Genomic DNA, 23904 nt, shown 5'->3' with positions numbered 1-23904 from the left:
ATGACAGACAATTTTTACTCTTGCTATGATGACTAACTGCCCTAAAGACCATGACATGTTAGCAATTTGCATCTTGGAAAGAATGCATTCAAATTAGGTTCAGTTCTGCAACCTGTTCAATATTCAAGAGATTGAAAGGGTTTATTGTCACATGCACAGTAGGCTATAGAAACACGTTTCCCTTCTTTTGCTGTCCACCCGAATGCCTAACAATGTAAAATTTAAAAAGTAGAATAGAAAAAGCTACATATAATTCAAAATGTAAAATAGGCAGTGCACATATCCACGTGCAAATGAGAAAAAGTGAACAGTGCGGTATATGTATATGAAGTAGTCCATGATTATAGACTCCTGTCAGAGTCTGATGGCAGTGGGGGGAAAACTCTTTCTTTATTCTTCACGTCCTGAGGGTAGCAGTGTGAACAGTTTCTTGATTAAAAGCAAATTAGCACAATAAATGAAAACCTAATCTTCAGCTTTCCTGCATCTTCACCACAGTTACCAAATGCGATGGGCCGAAGAAGTTCCGCTGCAAGAACGGGGAGTGTATCGACAGCAGCAAGGTGTGCGACAATGTGAAGGACTGCAAGGACTGGTCTGATGAGCCCATGAAGGAGTGCGGTAAGATCACTTCTGCCCGTCCTTCTTTACACACATACAACCCCACCACACACATGTACTCACTATCCTTTCACCACTTCAGATACACATGGATGAACATGCATGCTAATGAAATGCTGATGCACTCGTTCCCAGGCGCCGTAAACTCGTTCAAATGTGGGTGGTCGCTCTCCTCGGTGAAAGGAGATTCATTTGATCAAGGCGGGGGTAAATCAGGACATTTCTCAGCTGCCTTGTTATGATCAAAGAGCCAAGCGACTCTGCCCTCTAGTGCGATCTTAGCCAGGGAAACGTGACTGGACTGTGTTACCCATAAGGAGCCGCGCAGATTATCCCCACACCATAGATAATTACCACTTAGCGAGCTTCAGTCACACATCTCACATCACAAGCAATGCGGTCCATCCGCAAACAGAGTGAGGCAGTGGGGAAAAACCTCACCTTTTAATAAAATCGCTAACGAAGCTCGCATAATTGCAATTAGAGCGACTTGCGATCTGTCGCTGAGATTTCATTCGAGTGCGTGGACAAGTTGAAGTCTCTGAGGTTAGCGAAGCGGCGGAAATCTGAAGTGATCTGACACCACTCACGGGGCTATAAAATCATACGTAAGCAGGCTGCCTGCCCTTTCAGCCGGCTCTGATCTCGAAGCGGATGGATATGTGCCGTAATGAGATTGCCTTGCAACCATGTCATTGATGTTAAACATGATGCTCTATGTATTTGGAAGCAGACCTCCGCCTCTTCTTTGTTGTTGCTATAACTAATAACTATCCATTATCCGCGTCCTAGAAAACGTGATCAGACCAAAGCAACGAAGGACATTCATCAATGACAAATCAGTAGGTTCAAGACAAAACTGAAATATGCCGAGGGCTAACATTTATCGAGTTTATGGTCATGGTAAATCTGAACTTTACATCCATATGTGAATGCATTTCATCCTAGAGCCATGAGGCATATAGACAGAGGGATCACAGACGTCCACAGTGGAAGAGACTAGTGGGGATGTGACAACAAGAGACCGTGTAACGTTAATGGAAATTAACGAGTTGTCGCGATGATCAGTGAAAAACCTTTAGCGGGTGTCAAACTGAACAGATCTCAACTTGGTCTGGCGAACCCTGATCGTGTGGCAGCGTCATTGATGGTATTTCTTTTATCTCCATCCATACCCTAGCAATATTTTTATGTCCTGCTTGTATTACTCATTTAGACTGGGACATATATATATATGCTTATACATATATATATATGTGGATGATTTCTTTGATTGCTTTGCACAAAACTTTGATTCCAGACTAGCTTGCAGTCAGCATTCCAGTTCATCCAAAAGTTCTTGGAATAGGTTTTTCCAGTGAACCTGGAACGGATCTTCTCCAGACTGTTGCCCCAATTGCCTAAATTTTCATTATATGTGACTTCCCTTATTTGGAATTCAGTCCAAACCGTAAAAACGGCTGCTAAATTACACAAATTGGAATCAGTTTACCTTATTGTAGTTTGATGCAAGGCTTATAATTTGTTGTTTGATCAAATTACATAAACGTTACTACCATCTTTCTGTCTCCATTAGTCGCTCTAGGTTTCTGTTCTTGCTGCATGTCTCTTTCTCCTTCCGTCTCTCTCTCTCTGTCCCGGTGTCTGTGTCTCACAGCAGCACCTGTAGCCTTGAAGCTTAAATCTTTAATGTAAACCGGTAATGAATTACCAGCTTTAGCTTTCTGCAGTGATCTCTCTATGCTCCCTGAAGGGTACTTGGAAAAACATGGAGGAGCAGGAAACGGACACAAAAGGAAAGGAAAGGATGACCGAGAAGGGAGTCCAAGCTTATCTGCTTAAAAAAAAAAAAAAAGAGGAAATGAAGAGAATCAGATGAGTGTATGCAGGAGAGCATGTGCTTGTGTAACAATAGGCAGTTTAGTGGAGTGGCACCTGGTACAGGCCGAGCTCCCTGTCGGAGAATGGATATGTTCCAGGTGCGTTTGGCTGAGACTGCGCCTGTGGGCCGTGAACACACACTCATGTCCCTATCTCTCCGTTTGCTGCAGCTTTTAAGCTCACTGTCTTTTCTTTTTTTTGAATAGAAATTTTGATATATGCAGACACACTTGACAGGATAAAATTATCATAACTGGCAGGAGGATTAAAACTACGTACGCACACACGCACACACACTTTTAACCATGTGTTTTGTCTTTCTATCCAAGCCTTTTTTTGTCGTATGAAGGCCTGGCTATTATGTCCAAAAGCCCTGCTGTAGTTATTTCATCAAAATTCAATTCTTTTTTTTTTTTCATGTCCCTTTATCCCTTCGTCCGTCCTTCCTCCTACTACCCCTCTCCCTGTCCTTCTCTCTCTCTCTCTCTCTCTCTCTCTCTCTCTGCAGGCCTGAACGAGTGTGCGGACAACAATGGCGGCTGCTCCCACGTCTGCAGGGACCGCAGAATCGGTTACGAGTGTGACTGTCCCTCTGGGTACAAACTCCTGGACAAAAAGACCTGTGGAGGTAGTGAAGCAGAAAACGTTATGCAACAAAACCACTTCCTGAATGTAGAGAATCATTCTCTGGTCAGCAGTTTGACGTGATTTGTTAAAGAGAACGCCATTTAAGATTATTGGGATCTTTTGCATCAGGCATAACATCAAAACCATTGACAGGAGAAGTAAATGCCATTGACCATCTTGGGACATTCCAATGTTCTGCTGGCAGTCTTCTGGACCTGGCATTCGTGTGGATGTTACTTAGACATGTAGCACCCACCTAGACCAGAGCAGGCACCCCCACCCCATAGCAATTACACTGCTTGATGGGAGCAGCCACCCCAAGCAGGATGCAGCCTGACACAGGCACATACGCAAAAACAGTTTAGGAACAACTAAAAGAAAACATGAAGAACAGCACAAGGTGTCCACATAGGCCCCTCCCCTCAACGCATAGGAAACAACGCCCCCACCCCCCCCACTAACAACATCTTGTTGCTAGACGCCACAGGACACCCTCAGAAGGCCCATGTCTATTCTCTGATGAGTCAGAAATGTTTTCGAGGCACAAGGGAGACCTGCACAACATTAGGAAGGTGGTCATAATGTTATGCCTGATCGGTGTATATCCATCCATCAGATTCTCCCTTTCACCGAGGAGTGGCATAATAAACAGAAGGTGCTTAAAATAATCTCTACTACATACAAAAGCAACAATTCTGAATAGGCAAGACTGTTTACCTGCAGACGACTGTTAACGTGCTTGAAATTGAAAATGTACTTATTACTTATTCCTCAGTCTTCAAACAAAAAAGGGACTTCTTTGTGCGTCTCTACAGTTCTTTTTTGATCTTTGTGTCATGTTCCTCCCCACAGACATAGATGAATGTGAGAACCCAGACGCCTGCAGTCAGATCTGCATCAACTACAAAGGAGATTACAAGTGCGAGTGTTACGAAGGCTACGAGATGGACCCGGCCTCTAAGACCTGCAAAGCTGTCGGTAAGCCATTTATCACGCGCAAACACGCATTTATAGATGTGGCAACGCACGCTGCCACAGACGAATGCTCTCGCCAGAATACAGTCATGGGCACACATATGCTTGAAAGGGATCGCTCACCGAGACCCACACTTATATACACACCAATTACATTCCAATTCCAGCAGCCCTAACTACCAATGTTCTCTTCTCACACACTGGGACTCTGAAAGGGGAGGCTTACTTTATATTCAGGCCGTGCACTGCAATCTGTGCGAAGATAAATATTTGCCATCTTCTTCTGCAGGCCTCACTAATGAAAAGTTTGCAGTCAGCTGCCTCTGCTCCCCCTGGAGTGTCAAGAGAAGGATGCTGTGTGCGGAAGTGGGGGGTGCCTGCCTGCTCACTATAGGGGCACGGGCAGGGTCTGCGCCCCCTTGCTAGCTGGGGCAAACACTCTGTGCACGGGTATTGATGGAAGTAAAATCTTGTCTTGCGTAAGCTGCATTCAAAATAGTCTTCCTTAATGCAGAAGCGAAGATGCAGCTGCGGCGTAGCGTGTTACTTGCACCTAATACCGTGCTCCATTTGAATTTAATTGCTTTTTAACCAGTACCATCACGTTTCAGTCTGTCACAAGTGGATTTACTGATAGCAATACAGTTGTTCACAATATTGTGCGGCTTTGGGTGAGTACTTGCGCTTGTGCACTCGTCAGTCTGGCTCGCTCTGTAAAAAAAGCGCTAGACGCCGTGTCTTTATTGCCAGTCTGGTTAACTTTTGTTTCTACTTCCTGCTTCACTTTCAGCAATGGCGACTGAAACTTTCGCCGAAATTACGCAGAAGACGACTCATACATATGTTTGCATCTCCGAGCCTCCTCAGCTAACCTTTCCTCGATGTGTTCCATCTTTATTGATCCAAAATAGTAGCTACATTTCTATTGTCTGTGTTTTATCTACAGTGGACATTATATTTCTCCAAGGACAATAACGTCATGTCCTAGCAGCCGTACAACAACCCATACACATGCATTTCACTGATCGACTTACGCAGCAAATTAACTTTTCAGCAGGAAAAGAGAGAGAGAAAAGAGCGTTATTAGCAATTATGGTCTCAGGTTAAGTCATTACAGGGTGAACTGGTCTGGTAATGAGAGTGCTTAAAGCAGAAAACAGACCCTCACTCCTCAGCTAAGTGGCATAAAACCCGCCATTGATTGCTTCATGTCTCTCTGTGTGAATCTTTATTAGGCGGCGTTAGGCAGAGCAAACAGTCCCTGTCAGAAGCCAAGACATTTATTAGGGGGGAGGATAGGCGAGCACAGAAAATAAAGAGAGATGAGTGGACAGATGCGTCGTGTGACCATCTCTCTGCTCGTTAACGTAGCGCGGAGATGTGTCCGTGCCTCTCGGCTTGGCACATTGTTGTAGTGCGGCATAGGAGAGAGGAAGAGAGGGAGTTATTGTTCATGTTAAGGTTTGTTTATCCAGAGTGACAAACGGAGATTGGACCATAAATAGAGATATGTCTGCTTTGTGAAGCCGAGGTAATGTGGATTTAATGAAGTCATTCCCGGACACACACGCGGTCACTCAATCTCTCCCACGTGCACGCACACTCGCAGGATTTATCAAACGCGTACGCTTCAGATTCTGCCCCACACTCATGCATATGCAGTTGTCTTGTGGAGTCGCGTCATAGTTCCTAACACAGATATTGTTCCCCTGTGACTGGCTGATCAGGAGGAATGAGTTGTGACAACGTGCCGAGCAACAAAATCGTCCGTGCATATTGAAGTTCAGACTGCAAAACACCTCGCTGTCATCCTTTAATCTCCCTCAAGTTACCCGTGATGCCACATGTACACCGATCGGCCACAACATTAAAACCACTGACAGGAGACGCTAATACCATTGACCATCTTGCGACAATTTTGTGACAGAGTTCTTCTGGGAGACATTTGCACCTGGCATTCATTCGTGTGGATGTTACCTGGACATTTACCACCCACTTAGACCAGACCAGACCAGGCACCCCCACCCCATAGCAGTGCTGTTGTTATTTAAAGCCGATCGTGTCCTCCTCAGTGCATCGTAAGTGTATTTCCTTCTAATGGTTTCTGGATCTTCGGTGCAATATGTGATATCTCCAATAGTAGGCATGAAAATAAAAAGTAAAGTCCCAAGTTGTAGTCATAATTCATTCCATATTCTATGCTAATGTAATGTAAGTTCACGGCATCATCCATTAAGTCCCCTTATGGCCATGGGAACCTCCCAAAGGGATCAATAAAGTTGTCTATCTATCTTGAAGAAGAAAGTTTTGCGCTATGCTAATTGCCTTCATCGCTTTTGTAGCTGTGAGAGAAAGAACTTAATGTGGGTATGAGAAGCATCCAACGAGGTGTTTTCTCCCTTTTTGAAGACTATTAAGCCAACCCCTTTAAAATAATCAAATAATAATAATTCTGAGGAAGGAGATCTGAATAAGGATAAAGATATGAAGGAATGTGACAGAGCAGTGAGAATACATTACAGGTGGACACGCCGACTGGTTGCTAAAAGCAGGACACGCTGTCACAACAATGCAGAGGAAATGTAAAGACTGCCGGAGGACCAAAGTGTTTCTTTCTGTTCTTTTACTCCTGTTTCCTTCTCTTGTTCCTCGTCCCCGCTCCCTCTCTCTCTCTGTCTCCCCCTCTCATCTGCAGTGTACCGCAGGCTTAACCGCGATGCCAAGAGCAGTTTGTGCTGTATTTGACAGTTTGAGCACACACTTTTCAAAACGGGTTTAAGGCAGTGGTCAGAGTTTCCCCCATTGTCAAAAGATTTTGCCATGGGACCCGGAATGTTGCGGAATACTGTCAAAGCTCATCTGAGAAGTTTGTTGTCGTTGTTTTGGTTTTTTTTCTTGCAGCTTAAGGCTTTTATGACTCAAACGCTGTATTCTGTCCGGCTGCAGGAATATTGATATTATTATACAGAATTCACATTATCACACGTGCGTCATCTATACTGCGTTGCTGTTGTGCTGATCAGTGAACTTTTGTAAGAAGAAGGAAATGCAACAGTTCCTCAAGCAGACTCTCTTTCGCCGCCGCACACATAACGAAGCGTTATATAACTTTCTTTGTCGCGGGCGGTGTTCGCGAGTTGGATGGCTTTTGACACGAGCTGTTGACGGAAAGTTTATTTCCGTTCTCTGCTGCCTGTTCATCATTATGTAGCATGGCCCGTGTGTCTTAACAAGCATCTCTGACTTCGACATACAGTATATGCGCCTGCTTCCAGACATAACATCATCCTATTAACCTTCTCCGGTGTGGCTTCATTCACGCCGGCTGCAGCTAAGCATCCCCCATCAGCCTGCAATATTCCTCTGCATTACTTCTGACCTTTCCGTCTGTCTCATTTGTTTTTATTTAGCTTATTTTTTTCCTTTTTACTTTGCAAATCTCACAACCTAGAGATCCGCTTTGGTGCAAATCAAATCGACGCTCCTGCGGCAGTACCTGTTCCTGTGCACATATTTATCATTTCACGGCTCTGTCTTAATTGGCTAACAGGCCAAGGCAGCCCTGAACCGAGCACTGCAGATTAAAATACATATCCAGGCAACCGTGTTCTTGTTAAGATAGCTGACTGTTGCTCCGTGGAAGCTATGAAGCAGAGATAATATTGCACTTTTTGATGACATCTCTAGTGCCATGGCCTTAAGAAAGCAGTGACTCAGCTTTTCTTTTACTTTTTTCATCCCTGAGAAGGACATATTGCTGCGACAACAGTGATGAGGGATAAGAGATGTTGTCTTGAAAAAGCGAGTCAGGGGGATTGATGAAAATAAATTTAGATCCATCTCTGTCCTTATTATTAATGCTTTAAAATGTTCTCAATCTTTCTTCCTTCCCCATCCTCCTTTTCTGGCTTCTCTCTGTCTCTCTGTCTCTCTCTCTACCCACTTTCCTTCCCCTGCTGTCGCTTGATCTGCTGACGTCTTTTCCTTCATTCTTCCTCCGCTAATTGCATCCTCTTACTCTTCATTTCTCCATGACTGTACCTGCATCCATCACATTCATTGTGCCTGTCTCTCTCTCTCTCTCTCTCTCTCTCTCTCTCTCTCTCTCTCTCTCTCTCTCTCTCACTCCCTCTCACTCTCTCTAACTCTCAGCAGGTGAAATTGATGGTTTCAAACCCAGTAGTCAGAGGAAAATGATTGAATCCAAACAGCAGTACAAATGTAGTATTTTCTCCCTGTGCAGTAGCCCGTAGTAAACCGTGGCTGAGGAAACCTATCATGGCATGGTTGGCTCGGAGTGAGAGTATGGGTTTGTGCGTGGGAGTGACTGTTGCCCAACTTTTTTTTTTTCTTGTTTAAATGCTTTGTGCTGTATTTCTGCTTTTCTAGATGGAGTTACATGACAGGCAGGAGAGAAATGTTAAAATGAAGGAAAGGAGCTGGACAAGAAAATGGGTGGGGGTCCGTTGGAATGAAAGCAAATGGTGGAAATTTAAGACATAAAAGCTGAGCCAAATTAAAGGGAATTATTGGAAAGCAGTTTGATAAATAATGTGCATTTTTCTGGGAGTAAATCTAATGTATTTCTATTGTGCACAAAGTGAAAACACATGATGTGAGGTGATGCAAGTATATGCAGCCTCACGCGTGCATTTGTTTCTACCATATGCTGGCATGCAGCCCGAGCGAGATATTTTTTATTTTTTTATTTCCGTGTGCACCAAAGATGAAGCTGACCTTGTCGACTGCATGAGAATTATTCAAATGCTTGAGTCATGCTCACCTTCAGTCTGCTGAAAAATGTGCCCCTGGTAGCTGATGTGCCAGAGAACGGCGCGTACTGTATGCACCTGCAGAAGAGAACCCAGTAACACATTTTCTGACACACTGTTGTACTAAAAATAGAGCAATGTGTCGCATCTGTTTGTTGGGCTACTTTATTAACGAGCGCAGTGTGCTTTGCATCCAGCAGCAGGACACGCACTCCACGTTCATACACAAACGCGGTGCTCTGAAAATTAATGTCCTTTTTAAGGCTGCAATCCATTTGGGCCAAATCACACACTATGCTACTTTCCTGCAGCATAATCGTGTGAATAATTAAGCCAATAAAACGATGCGGTGCCAAAAATGTGTGTGTGGATAGAATACATTTTCATTTTAAAAGATTTCATTTGGATGATTTATTTATGCTCACATCATCAAAAATACATGCTGGAAGGACCTAAATAGTACAAATGCAAAACAAGGCTGTTAGATTACATTATGTTCCCACTTGGGAATAAAATCATCACTCAGCAGTACACATGGCATCTTTGTAGAAAACAATATGTAGGTTGTTAAAAGCACTGGCAAAGAACAAGTCACAGGGAAGGACTGGGGAACACTGTTGAGTTAAGGTGAATAGACCAAAACTTTAATGCTACAATCCTTCATCTGAGCTGAAACAGACAAACACATACATACGGTACATGTCCAACCCAAAATAGTGTACCATTGTAATTAGATAGCGGATTGAACGGGATTGTAAATGTATTGGCTAATGGCTGTGGGAGTTGCCCTGTTAATGGATGTTCTGCAGACTATCTGAGTCACAAATGCTGTGCAAATGTAGCTGGGATACATCTGATATTTGCAACATAAAACATCAGCAACATGGTTGACAAAACCCTCACTTGGTGTCCAACTACCTCCTGATCTCCTGAGCGTCTGCACATGATCTCTTGTTCATGAAGTCATGACATGACCGTCTTCCCCTCTCCCTCAGGAAAGAGTCCGTACCTGATGTTCACCAACCGCCATGAAATCCGACGCATTGACCTGCTGAAGAGCGAATACACACAAGTGGTTCCCACACTGAAGAACGCCGTGGCCCTGGACGTGGACGTGTCCACCAACAAGATGTTCTGGTGTGATCTATACCATCAAAAAATATACAGGTACACACAAACATATTTTTGCATAGCTATCTTTAAGAGGCATTCTTTGGCATAATGTATTCCCTAGCCCAGGGGTCTTCAACGTTTTCCAGGCCAAGGACCCCTAAACTGATGGAGAGATTGAGCGGGGACCCCCTACTTATGTATATGTGTATTTAAAGACATTTAAATTTATGTAAAAAAATGAAATTCGCGACAGCCATTCAGTACCTCGACGGACCCCCTAGGGGTCGCGGACCCAAATTTGCACAAATGTCCTCACTATGCACAATTGTCCTCACTCTGACAGTATAGAACTAAGAACTGGTCCTCAGAAAGACGGCTGTACAAGAACATATACACTCAGATTTTCTTTTTAGTTATATTTCAGTGAAGTATTGCTGCAAAGAGGTGGGAAATGTACAGTGTATCAATTGAGATTAATCTTAATTGACTGAAACACAATCTAGTGGATTATGTTGGATTATTGTGATAAAATAGTGATTTCTGCTTCTTTCTTGTTTGATTAACTGACAGAATGATGTTTCTGAGCGATACATTTCAGTAATATTTACAGATGAACACTTTAGGGCTTTAGCAGCTGTATAAATCATGTGCTTGCTATAAAGGCAGAGTGTTTGAAAGGTTAATGGAGCCCACATAAAACTTGGAACGGTGCAGTGCTCAGCCAGGACCTTAGAAGTTTAGATAACTCTCTTTGCTCATTCTTCAGCGAAACCTGTCATTGTGTTTCTCCACTATCCATCCATCTTGTCTGCCTCAGCCTGTCACACCTTCTGGTAGCGATGCAGACACACCTGGAGGGCTGTGTCATCTGTCTGACAGCAAAAGGTGGAGCTGTTTGTCCTTCACACACATGTGCGAACACACACATTCACACACAGCTGCACATACTGTAGGTATTGCACTGCTTTGCACGTAGGTGTGTGTTTGTGTGTGTGTGTCGGTGTCACCCTGATGGCTGGTAGGTAGTGGGAGGGGCCTTCTATCATCTCAGCTGAGCCATATGCTCTCTCTAATTTCACTGCCTCAATAATCACCACCATTAGTCATTGGCATACACACACATATGCACATTCTCCCGCACAAACTTGGTGACACACTCAAGGGCTTGTCACAGAGGAAGGACAAATGAACTCATGCTTCATGATGAAGGATATTCTCGAAGCAGCGAATAAACTCCTGCATACACAGTTACGTTAAAGGGTTAGCAACAAGTCAAGTTTTACAATATAATCTGCTTGGCTTTGCATATCCTTGGTTGCTTGGTTTTCCATCAGAACGTTATATGGAGATAGAGATAAAAACAAATCTCATCTTTTCATCCTGTTCAGAATATCCACTCTTTTGTATTGCTTCTCTTGTTCGAACACAGTGTAAACATATTATTCCACCCATAATTGTTTAGCACATTAAACAAGGCATCATATTTACCATTGTCAGTTTTCAATTCAGAGCTTACAAGGTTGGATTAAGAGTCAAGATTTTAAATGAAACTTGGTATTCACAGTGTGGCTCCTTAACGTTGGTGATATTGGAGATATTCAGAGATATCCTTGTGACAAAGTTCTGACTCTGTTATAAAATTAGGGATGACGATCTCACAATGTGACTGCTGCTGCTGCTGCTGCGACCTGCATCTACCAACAAACCAGCGGGAACGCAGCATGAAATGATGCACTGATCACACTAATACCAGCACTGCAAGGGCTTGATTACTGAAGTGTTTAAGCTTGTATACTTTGTCATCAAGCTCACCCAAGTTTATTAGAGCCATGTTCCACATTGTGGATTGCAGCACATTCATTGGATTACTGAAATTTCTCAAAAATGAAGAAGCCATTATCTAAGCAGCTATCCAGTTACGTACATGAAAGGCGACAGGAAACAACTCCTGTAAGAACGGATTTCTTTCAACTTCGGAGTAAACATTAGCTGTTTCTAGTAACACATTTTGGCGGGCATCTGTGTTCTGTTTCATGCTTATGACATGATTGATCACGCCACCCACTCAGACATTCTTACTTTCCACCAAGAAGCTTTTTCTTCTCATAAGGTGCATTTTATCACGTGGAAGTAGCTGGGCATTTTCAAGTGTTTACTCCTGATTGGGCTTCGCCGTGATGATGATTCCAGGCTAATTCGTAGTGATTAGCATGCCACGGGTCGATGACTTGTTAACTTCTCCCCATGATGGAGATGTCTGTTGCAAACAGTGGTCCGGCCAATTAACGATGCAATCTGCTCAATGGTCTTGGACTCATCCGTCTCTGTCTTATTCTTCACTGCAGCCTCTAGCCTCTGTCCATCCCCCCCAACCTGTTCATTCCAGATTAAGTGAAGATTTTTAACTAAGAGTAAGGACACAGTGAATCGTGGAGTCGTTACGTTAAAAGTTGAGTACAAACTGTGTCAGAATTGCAATACACACATCAGCCATAACATTAAGACCACTTAAAGATGAAGTGAATGACATTGACCATCTTGTGACAACCCAATGTTCTGCTGGGAAACGTTTGGACCTGGCACTTGTGTGGATGTAACTTTGACATGTACCGCCCATCTAGACCAGACCAGGCACCCCCACCCCAGAGCAAAGTCACTCAAGTGTCAGGAGCCATCCCTGACAGGATGTAGCCTGACACAGGCACACGCACAAAAACGGTTTAGGACCACTCAAAAAAGGTGTTGCCTTGCCTCCAAATTCACTAGATCCCAAACTGATCAAGTATCTGTGGGATGATCCACAGAGGCCCCTCCCCTCAATCCACAGGACCCAAAGGCCCCCACTAACAACATTCTATTGCCAGACACCACAGGACACCCTCAGAAGACCCTTGTCCATTCTCTGATGTGTCACAACTGTTTTGGAGGCACAAGGGAGATCTACACAATATGATCGGTGTATTTTAGTGGAGCTCTCTATTTTTCTAGAGACACAGTATAATTGAATGCAAGTTCCAACTCAGAGAAGAAACTCTCAGTGGTGTGGTACGTTTCATGTACCACAGATTATTGTTGCATCAATAACGTGCGATTTTAATCCATGTCCACTTTGCTCCAGCCCTCATTTTAATTTGCCCCCTGAGGGAGTCGCAGGTGTTGGATCCATGCTATAAACCCCAGGACACAAGAAAGAAGCCTTAGATTATGTGTCACTGTAACAGAGTGTCAGCCCCACCACCACCAACACCCCCCCCCCCCCCCCTAAGAAGATCAAGCCGTCTGTGGCGGCAAACAGTCAATTAACAACACAATCTGCTTCCAAGTCCCGGTCTCATCCATCTCCACCTCACCCCTTGCTCCAGCTACCTCGCCAGACTTCTCCTGTAGTTAAGATGCTCCTCCCATTCATCCTTCTTTTCCATGGGCTTTGATTCGTCAGATAGTGAAGACAATAATGTGCCATGTCTCAACATGTGTCGCCGGTAAAGGGATTGAGGGAGGAAGGGGATCGAGGAAACGGAAATGGGGGCAAAGTAATGGACAGAAAGTGAGTCGAAGAAAGAGAAATCAAAGAAACTGAGGAGGCAAGAGAGGGACAGACACAGAGGGAGTGACAAAATCAGAGCAAGAAATAAGTTGTTTTGTATGCTGCTGATAGATAAAGACAGACTCATTCTCCCCGGGAGGTGATGTTGGTTGGGAGGTTGTTATAGAGGTGTCAGGTCTGGGTGCGCCTCACACCTAAATGGAATACCTGTTCCCCACAAAACACAGCAACACTGAATCACTTCCTCACGAGAAAAGGAAGCCAGAATAGACAGAAACAAATGTATCTGCACAGAACCTCGCTGATGGATTAGTCCTTTGTCTCTCTTGTCTTAACCGTCCACCAGCGCGTACATCAACAAGGCCAGTGACTCGTCGGAACAGGTGACGCTCATCGACTCGCTCCACTCCCCCGAGGGCCTGGCTGTCGACTGGGTCCATAAGAACATCTACTGGACCGACTCGGGCAACAAGAGCATCTCCGTCGCCACGGGTGACGGCAGGAAGAGGAAAGTGCTGATAACCACTGAGCTGAGCGAGCCACGGGCCATCGCGGTGGATCCGCACCAAGGGTGAGTTGGAGAGGTTTTGGGGTACAGGGCGCTTCGGGGAAAGGCAGTAGAGTGAAAAGGCAGGAAGGGCCTGACTTAACAAGGCTGTTTTCGTCATTGATAAGAAGTCTAGATGTTGGCCAAACGGACATTTCCCCTACACCACAGCAACCCTATTTGCAGAGCTGTTACATTAAGCAGTTTAGCAATTATTCGGAGATGGGATGTGACTCTTTCTATCCCCTTCCTATCTCTTTCTCTTTGTCTCGAATGTCTTGAATTTTCCCCAAAGGAATCCTTTAACGGCTCTGCAAAGCTAGACCAGCATGAAATACATGCAAATGAGCCAGAGCTTTCACACACAAAGAAATGTGGCCCTAGTTTCCAGCACCTGCTGTTTAGCGTGGTGTCTACTGTGATCAGGGAAATGTTTTGGAAACTATGTAATTTTGGAGAGACGGGAACAGAGACGGTGATTTCAGTCAGGTATTGGCTATCTTTTTCTTTTTCTAAAACAAAATGGCTACGATATTATAAATTAAAACGCAATCGCTGCTCCTGGAACGGGAACTCTTAATTTTTTGACTCGCCACTCATCGGTTTATGTATCTTCCCGCAGGTTTATGTACTGGTCGGATTGGGGAGATCAGGCCAAAATCGAGAAGGCCGGTATGAACGGAGTCGACCGACAGATCCTGGTGTCTGAACACATCGAGTGGCCCAATGGCATCACTCTGGGTAAGGAGACAATGCAACTTTGAACATGGGAGGCAGACACAGCTGTACAATGATGCACAGTTTTAATAACAAAGTTTTAATAAAAGTTATTATGCATTGCTTTTCCAAGAGAAACGGAAAAGTGGTTAGAGAATGTATTCAACTCGCCGAAAAATGGGAGAACAGAAACACACAGATGGAGGGAAAACAAAGAAAGACAAACATGGAGAGAGTTGGGAGAAAGAAAATAGTCTAGGGGTGCTGCAACCCAAGTAGCTCTTATTGTTATAGCTCAGTTTGTGTCTGGCTCTCATCAATCAAGCCGGCGAGCACGGGCCTCGGAATTAATAAGCCAGACACTCTGTGCTGTCGATACCTCCCATCATCCCTTTCAACTCCCTCGGCAGCGCCAGCCAATTTCTCTCAGCTGCCCTTGCCTGAGGAGAAATGGGAGCGCACCGTTCCCACACTCCGTGGAATTGAGGTGTCGCCGCATCTGTATGAAAACAAATTATTTTTTAGAATAAGACAATTGAGAGAGTTGGCCAGACTTGCACTGCTCTGCTGCGGGAGAAGAGGTGGGTTATTTTCCCTCGGTCGCCGATTTCATACGGAGCAGCGAACGGAGCGAGTGACCGTCTGAGTCAGGGGAGGTGGATGAAAATTACTATGTGGTTTCTCGGTTTCTCTGTTTTTGGGACAATATTAATTCTGCTCATTGTTTTGGTTCATTCTGTTGACCAAATAAGACCAAAAGCCTGCTTTTTATATGAGATATTTATTAGATTTCCATTATTTTTGCCAACTCAGGATGTTACCAGACTTTGTTTAAACAGGATTTTACAAATTTAGGCGGTGTTCGGCCAGGGATTATTTTTTTTCTATCATCCCAAATGATGAGAATGACAACAAAAGGTGGTCATAATTCATAAGTATCCATAAATGTCTGCTTATTCATAGACACTTTTTAATTAAAATTCATTTATAAGTGTAGTCTTGGAACAAGGAAGACACTGAGACTACATCCTTTCCTGTCGAATTCAACACACTCTGTAAACCTTCGAGGTAGCCACAGCAACGGTCTGCGGGCTCTTAGCCTGGGCACAGAAAAGATGCGGGCTTTTAATCCAGACCGCATTGGGGAAAGATACACGGAGAATTGTAGAATTGTAAAACAGCAAAGTGTTCCCTTTAAAATCGGTCCAGCAAGACTAATGAATTTGCTCAAGGGCACATATATTTTTTTCCCCGGCAACAAAGTCAAGCGGCAATATTACAATCACATCTGTGTTTTCTCGGTGCAGGGGCCTGAGCCGTCATGTCAAAGAAGATTGATGGTGTAGCTGCTGGGCCATTACATTCATATACCTCTCACCCTCGGCCCTTTCTCTCCGAGTGACCTCTCTCTCTCTCTCTCTCTCTCTCTCTCTCTCTCTCTCTCTCTCTCTCTCTCTCTCTCTCTCTCATTCTCCATTCACCTCCCCTCTCCCTCCTTCGTTCTGCTTTCTCCTTTGGTTTTGTTCCGTCTCGCTTCCCCCCCTCCGTCTCCTCAGACTTGTCCAACAGACGTCTGTATTGGGTGGACTCCAAGCTGCACCTGCTGTCCAGTGTGGACCTGAACGGAGACAACCGCAAAGTGCTGCTGTCCTCCCGCCACCACCTCGGACACCCGTTCGCCCTCACTGTCTTTGAGGTACAAGAGAAATGAGAATATGCTTAAGGAATCATTACAAGAGTAGCACATGAACAAATGTACAAGAAATAGAGTAGTAGTAAATGTATATTATACACATAGGAAGGATTAATGAGGTGCAATAGTGTCCATTAACCTGAATAACATGGAGTTATCTGTTGCAGAAAGGTGAGTTGTTCTACAGCTGTAAATGTATTGTATCATGGTCATGTATTTTCTTTTGAAAAGCATTAAAATCAATCAATGATTATAGCTCCTAAAATACAGTACAGGGCTCTTGCCTCATGAAACAAAATCAAACCCCAGATTAAAAAAAAAAAAAAAAAAAAACTTCAAAAGACTCTGACTGGCTTCTCTGGCAGTGTTTGTGGGTGGTTTCCACCTGAAAGGCAAACAAGATGCTAAAATCCTTATTTGACCTCCAGAAGATGCTGCAGATAAACAAGGAAAAACAGGTCTGCGCTCACGCATCTCTGCCCCGTGGGTGACGCTCTCATATCGTGTTAGCTGATTTCCATCACGGTTTGCGTATTTTGGAGAACTTCTGTGCCAAATGTGATCTCCGGATCGAGTTCTCGCTGCACCTTTGTGATGTTATTTTTAACCGGACCTGGCTAACGTGCTTGAGGACGGAAAATGCTGCGAGAATTAACACATAATGAATACTCGCTTGTTACTGTAACAAGAGCGTACTGATCTTTTCAGAATATACCACTGAGTGGGTGGTAATAGAAAGGCTTAAGAATCTGAGGAGGATGAGAGATAAGTCAGTGGAGGAGCGCTGTCTGATTGTGGATTGAATGAAAAGAAGCAGGGGTGTTTTAGAAGTACAGTAGCGGGATAAACCCTTGGAGGGAATTATTGTTCCACTCGCTGACGAGTGTGGAGTCACAGCGGACCACCGCAATCGATAAAACTAATTCAGGTGTATTTATTGAGGTTGGAGGGAGTCGGTCTGTTTGTGCCCATCAAGTGTAGATGCTATGAAAAAGAGAACCGGAGGACGAAAGTGGAGAGAGCGGGAGGTGAAATGTGATCGGTGAGAACTGCTTTCTCCGGTCCTCCCTTTGCTGCGCACACCGTGATGATGAGAAGCTAAAGGAAGATGGGACATCCATCATGTGTGCTGAGTGAGAATGTGTGCATGTGTGTTGGATATATGTGTGTGTAAAGGAGAGGAAGAAAACCAATGTTTCGGGCGGCAGTGAAAGTTCAGCCCTGGAGATTAAAACCCCTTAGCTCTTCTGTTCTTGTTCCGTTCTGGTTATGATACAGACCGAATTAAAAATCTCTTAGCAACACAGGAGGCTGTCCTGGTCCCAACAGACCGATAATGGGAAGTTTGTTGCCTCGGGGGTTGCTTGGGTCAACTTGTGAACTGAAACACTCGACCGTTTGTTAATTTAATTCATTTCGGCTCCTCGTGGTAGAAATATGAAACCGTTGTTAGAATTGTGAGGCTTCATAAAGATGAGAGGGCACGAGCATTAGTGGATGTGCATTAGCTATTTGTATTCCGATGTCAGCTCAGATAGTGCAAAGGAGACCAAAAGGAAACCTATATTCAACACTTGTTTGGGTCAGATGAGGTCCGGCATGTTTGGTGTGGACCGGCAGGACTAACATACGGACTGCACAGTGCATAGTTAAAAAAGAGCAGAGGTGACGACATTTAAAGATGGCACTTTAAATTAATGACTCCCTCTGTCAAGAAGCTTGGCAGGACTGTGATTTTTTCCAACATAATCCCAAACACACTGCAGTGACGACGTGAGAGTTTTTAAAGAAGAAAAAGTGAAAGCTGTGACCTTGCCAAGTGTGTCCCCCGGCTCGATTCTTACAGAACACCTTTATAGTGAGTGACAAAACCTCTCCAGCAAAGAGCAGCTGAAAGGAACCATATTGGCAGAACACTTCTCCACAGACTGACACTTTTTAACCGATCGGCCACAACATTAAAACCAGGAGTAGGTGAATAACATTGAACATCTTGTGACAATTCAGTGTTCTGCTGGGAAACTTCTGGACCTGGCATTCATTCGTGTGGATGTCACTTAGACATGTAGCACCCACCTACACCAGACCAGGCACTCCCACCCCATAGCAATGACACTCCTTGATGGCAGCAGTCATCCCCAGCCTGAAACAGGCACACACACAAAAACAGTTACACAATTAAACCTGGCCTCCAAATTCACTGCATCCAAAACTGTTCCAAACTATCTGGGATTCACTGGGTCCACAGAGGCCCCTCCCCTCAACCCATAGGACCCAAAGGCCCCCCACTAACAACACCACAGGACACCCTCAGAAGGCCCATGTCCATTATCTGATGAGTCACAACTGTTTTGGAGGCACAAGGGAGACCTACACAATATTAGGTACTATAGGTGGTCTTAATGTTATGCCTGATCGGTGTAGTTATGTGCTACCTGGAATAAGAATATTTTAAGAATGGACTCTCACTAAAGCCCTGTCCACATATCAAGCGATTTGCTCATTGTGCATCACTTCCTGCCAGGCAGGTGGTCTCTAGTGAATGCTCAAGGCCCTGGTTGCCTAGATAACCAACCCGCTTGTATGTTTCCCATCCCAAATGTTTCTGAGTGAAACGAGCAAAACATAAAAATATTGCCAGTGGACGGAGATGGCTCTCTGTTTGAAAAGAAAATAACACTGTTCAGGTTCACTTGATGCTCCAAGCGTCCTATCAGCGTGGCGGATTCGGTGGTAGAAACCAAAGTCATGGGCAGTGTTTCCTTTGGGTAGACGTTTGGGGAACTAAGCATCAAAGTTAAATTCATTCAACCTGGTACCCGTCAAAGGTTTGCCTCATTAATAAAACTGCAAGTCTCTTCCCGTGTCCCTTCAGGGTGCGCTCACTTTCATTGCAGTTCATTCTTAATTGTGGCCGTTTCATTATAGTTTAGTCCAACAGCCGTTATTTCAGCTTAATTGACTTTATTGGGTTTTGCCTAAGAGCCATAAAAATACATTAAATGTACATACTCTGAATCATTTAACTTTTTGGTGGTGTTTACCAGTTGTACTCAAGTTTGTCAGCACGTTCCATTAATTTGCGCGTTAAGTTAAACAGTGAATGTATAAGTTATTCCACTTGAGCAAACTTCGTACTGATACAGACATACTGATGTTTCTTAACACTGCGGAGCAAAAACATGGGGTTCATGTATAAAAGTCAGAACGCCCCACCCCCAAAACGCACATTAAAAGACACACACAGACAAACCCTTCCAGTCAGAGTCCACCCCCTGCCTGCACACCAAGCCTGGAGGAAATGTAGATTGCAGTGGCATGCGGAGAGTAATGTTTTCTCTTTCGCTAGCTTTAGTACCACTTAACGTTACATTTTATCCCCTTTTGTTTGACTTGAGGCGATAGAAGAGAAGATGAGATGAGATGAGTTTGGTAAGAGAGAAGAGCGGAGAAGGGCGGGTGGGCGATTAAAAGAAATAGACACTGGAAATTAATACAATGAGGAAGAAAGAAAATAATGACTTTTGCAATAAAGTCAGCACTGCAGGGGGAATTCAACAAAATTCAACAAAAGACTTTGCAATAACACATGGTCAATTAAATGAAAACTGATGTGACTGTTGGCAGTGTTTCCCACAGTGTTTTATGAGACCCTGACATTTTTTGTTGTTGTTGTGTTTTTGGGTGGGTGGGGGGGTCAAACTGTCTTAAAACCCTAATTATGATGCTATTCCACCTATTAAAAACAATTGTTACAGTATACGAAATGTCTTAACATACAGTAATCATGCGTTTTTATCAGTCTGTCGTTACCATAATGACGCAAATGTTGCATTTAGTGACAAATTGCGGCAGCCTGTGCAGTTCATCTACATGTAAACAAAAGTCTGTCGAGGCGTGACATTCTACGGGCAAATGTATCTAAGATTAAATAAAGTAAGTAAATAAAACGAATATATAGCAGTTGACTTTCAATCTAACCTTGCTAGCTAGCTAGCTTATAAAGTTTAGCTAGTTCATGTTACGTCTGGAGTCGTTTTGGCTAACTCTCTTAAAATCATTTTAAATCGCCATGGTCTAAAAAAAAAAAATCAGGAGCACAAACCGTGGATTTTAAACGGTGGCGGTAATGTCATTTTTATTATTACCAACCAAATAGCTTTGCATGCTACGTTTGTTCCGTACGTTGTCCGCACCGTTTTGTCCGTCGGGTTTGATTTAAAAGATAGATTTAAAAAACAAACAAATGGTTCCACGTTTTTTTGCAAAGTTGATCTACATGTTCAAAAAGGAGTGGCAAGAAGTAAATACTTATATGGTCCTGCCCCCTTGCTAACTGACCCATGTCAATAGTATTATGTCTGTAATAATCATATTAATAGTAATGGTGACAATGATGATAACGGTAATGACATCTACAACGGTTAAATTCAGAACAGAGCAGGTGAGCGACCGATGTGTATGGTGGGGGGTTTGGGTTGAGGGGGCTTTAGAGAGGAGAGAGCAATAGGAAAAACACAACGCACGCACCATGTTGTTTGAGAACTGCAAAAGCATTTCCGATTCATTATGAGACCATGGCAGAGCAAATAGTATTGACATTGTATGGGAAACCCTGGAGATGCTAGAGTACGGGTGTCCAAAGGTTTAAAAAAATAAATGTCAAGCAAGCCCCATGTGTCCACACCTATCAGACCGAACAGCTAAAATAACAGAAAAACTCTTTCAAAGCGCCATTTGTTTCCAACGCCGACATTAATTTTTCACAACTCACGCTGATGTCACAAAGAATACAAATCAACCCCCTCAAAAAAAAAAAAAAAAAAATCAAAGGGCTGAAAAGTTAGCTTGGCTTTGTTTGAGCTTCCCCTTGTAGTTTCCTGGTGTGACACCACCAGGCACTCAGGAGGCACCTAAAGCTCGTCAGGCAGACGTGTCAAAACATTCGTTCTTCTGGGAACAGAACCATCACAAAGTCATCAAGGCCTGTTTTTTTTTTTTTGTGTTTTAACCTTGACCCTAAAATGACTCCATATCCATTTAGATGTACTCTCATCCCCCTGAGAGAGACTCGCAGCTCTGACTGATGTGATGCAATGCCATGTGTTCAGGAGAGCTTGGTGTCGGCGGTGTGTGAGATCAGGCCTATCCTTCAACACATGAAAGATTCACCCTGATCCTGCAATGCAGATCACTGCTGTCCTCAGGTCTGCATCGCCGTTTGAAGCGTTCAAGGTCAGAAATAGTGACATATGCGGAGACTGACGGCGGAGAAACAGAGGCAGAGACTGTCAGAGGAACCGAGGAAGACGTTCAAAGAGAGAGAGAGAGAAAAGCAAAAGGAGCGATGGAATAATAGATTTGAGAATTGTTTTATCTGTGTGGCTGATATTTGTCTTTCACTGTTTCGGCACTGCTGTCATACGAGTAAAGGTTATCTGAATCTGAGCAAAGGAGGGGAGGGGAGGGGAGATGGGGTGATAGAGCGCTCACTGAGAGACGGAAAAAGGGGAAGGTGAGGGGAAAGGTTAAGTCCAGTGATAATCCAACGCTATTTGAAAGCAAGGATAACTGCTGTGCCAGAACCACACACATGGATACACACTCCTGCTTGTGTACACAACATGGAAAATCTGTGGTTTGGACACCTGCAGGTCCTCGGCTCTAAAAAGCCAATGAACACTCTGATGTTTCATGTCTTTTGTCTTGCGCTCGCCGCCGCCGTCTGTTCATTGTCTTCCTGTGATCCCAGCGCCTCTGCGTTTCATCCCGTTACTATTTCCCGTGTTTTCCTTAATTGATGTGTGCCTGCGTAGACGGAGCAGTCTGCGGTTGCCGTGGAAACCAAGTGCCGTGACCACTTGTGCGATGTATCCTGTTACGCTGGAGTGTCACTGAACAGAGAATTTGAGGAGGTGTTAGGGAGAGGAAGAGAAAGAGAGACACAAAAAATAAAGATGAGGCAAAGAATGCAGGTTTGTATGTTCCTTTACTGATATACACCGATCAGGCATAACATTATGACCACCTTCCGAATATTGTGCTGGTCTCCCTTGTGCCTCCAAATCAGTGTGACTCATCAGAGAATGGACATGGGCCTTCTGAGGGTGTCCTGTGGTGTCTGGCAATGCAGTGTTGTTAGTGGGGGGGGGGGGGGGGGGGCTTTGGGTCCTGTGGGTTGAGGGGAGGGGCCTTTGTGAATCAGGCTTGTTCCAGTGCATCCCACAGTTGATTGATCAGTTTGGGATCTAGTGAATTTGGAGGCCAGGTCAACACCTTATGCTGTTTTTCATGGTTTTTTTGAGTTGTTGCTAAATTGAGATGTTGCTTTTTGTGTGTGTGCCTGTGTCAGGCTGCATCCTGCTGCCATCAAGGAGTGTCCTTGCTATGGTGTGGGGGGGCCTGGTCTGGTCCAGGTTGGTGATACATGTCAAAGTAACATCCACACGAATGCCAGGTCCAAACGTTTCCCAGCAGAACATTCAGTTGTCACAAGATGGTCAATAATTGATCCCACTGTGGGATAAATTTCGTCTAATTTTCTCCTGTCAGTGGTTGTCATGTTGTGTCAGAGCCTTCCAGCTGCATTAGGTCCACATTTTCCTCCAGAAGAACTGAGTGTCTTCTGTAGTAGACAGCTTAAAGTGCTTTCTCATCTTTAGGACTAGGGCAACAAACCAACTGTACACCCAGCCCACAGACTCACTGCGTACTGTTTTGGCAAGTCGCATAAAAAGACGTTAGAGACTCAGAGGAACAGAGGCTTTTTACAACAAACGAGCAGGGATGCTGTTTTTTCTCAAGAGGACAGCTTCCTTGCAGAGTTAAAACTATGTTTTTACTGTAAAAGCTACTTGACACTTTGTTGCCTGTTTATCCTTCGGAGAAGTGAAGAAGTTATTTTGGCTACAGGATAAACCATCTGCAAAAGAGGCCAAACCTCCTCTGTCTCATTAAATTTGTTAAATAGCTGTTATAATTAGGATGCCTAAAAATACAAATAGCAGAGAACGCTGCCTCCGCTCTCGTCATTAGCCGAAAAGATAAAAATGTCTGTGTTTTACGGCTGTTCATGCCTATTACTTTGGCAGAGAAATGTTATTTCTTCCTCCACTACAAGCTTCACTTTTGTTTTTGTGCCTTCATATACTGAGCTTGAGATTTCTCCTAATGCGAGGATTTAAAAAAAAAAAAAAAAAACATTGCGAGAGTACAAGATCAGAGAATACAGTTGAATAGTAAAAAATAAAAAAACATAACTTATTCAGTCTCTTTAAACCTGCTTTAAAAGCTTATTTGAAAGGATAATGTTTTAAATAGATCTGTTTTTATCTTTTGAAAAAATTGAAGGTTCCTTGGCCATAAAATGGCAAAAACGAGTCTCTCCTCTCAAGTAAATTGTATCACGAAA

At 43.9% G+C, this 23904-nt stretch overlaps 1 protein-coding gene across 1 annotated transcript in view; it reads left to right on the top strand.

Annotated features, from left to right (window-relative positions):
* Positions 1-23904, top strand: part of lrp8 (low density lipoprotein receptor-related protein 8, apolipoprotein e receptor) — a gene marked incomplete at its 3' end in the record, with an annotated part of 164864 nt that overhangs the window by 125852 nt on the left and 15108 nt on the right. The window contains exons 7-13 of the mRNA XM_084547835.1: positions 499-621; positions 3011-3130; positions 3982-4107; positions 9872-10043; positions 13883-14107; positions 14706-14824; positions 16357-16496. Of these exons, the coding sequence (XP_084403961.1) occupies positions 499-621; positions 3011-3130; positions 3982-4107; positions 9872-10043; positions 13883-14107; positions 14706-14824; positions 16357-16496 (1025 nt within the window). The remainder of the gene's footprint in view (positions 1-498; positions 622-3010; positions 3131-3981; positions 4108-9871; positions 10044-13882; positions 14108-14705; positions 14825-16356; positions 16497-23904) is intronic.

The sequence above is a fragment of the Chelon labrosus genome, assembly GCF_963514085.1.
Source record: "Chelon labrosus genome assembly, chromosome: 7".
Classification (NCBI taxonomy): Eukaryota; Metazoa; Chordata; class Actinopteri; order Mugiliformes; family Mugilidae; genus Chelon; species Chelon labrosus.
This window is presented reverse-complemented; position numbering and strand designations above follow the sequence as displayed.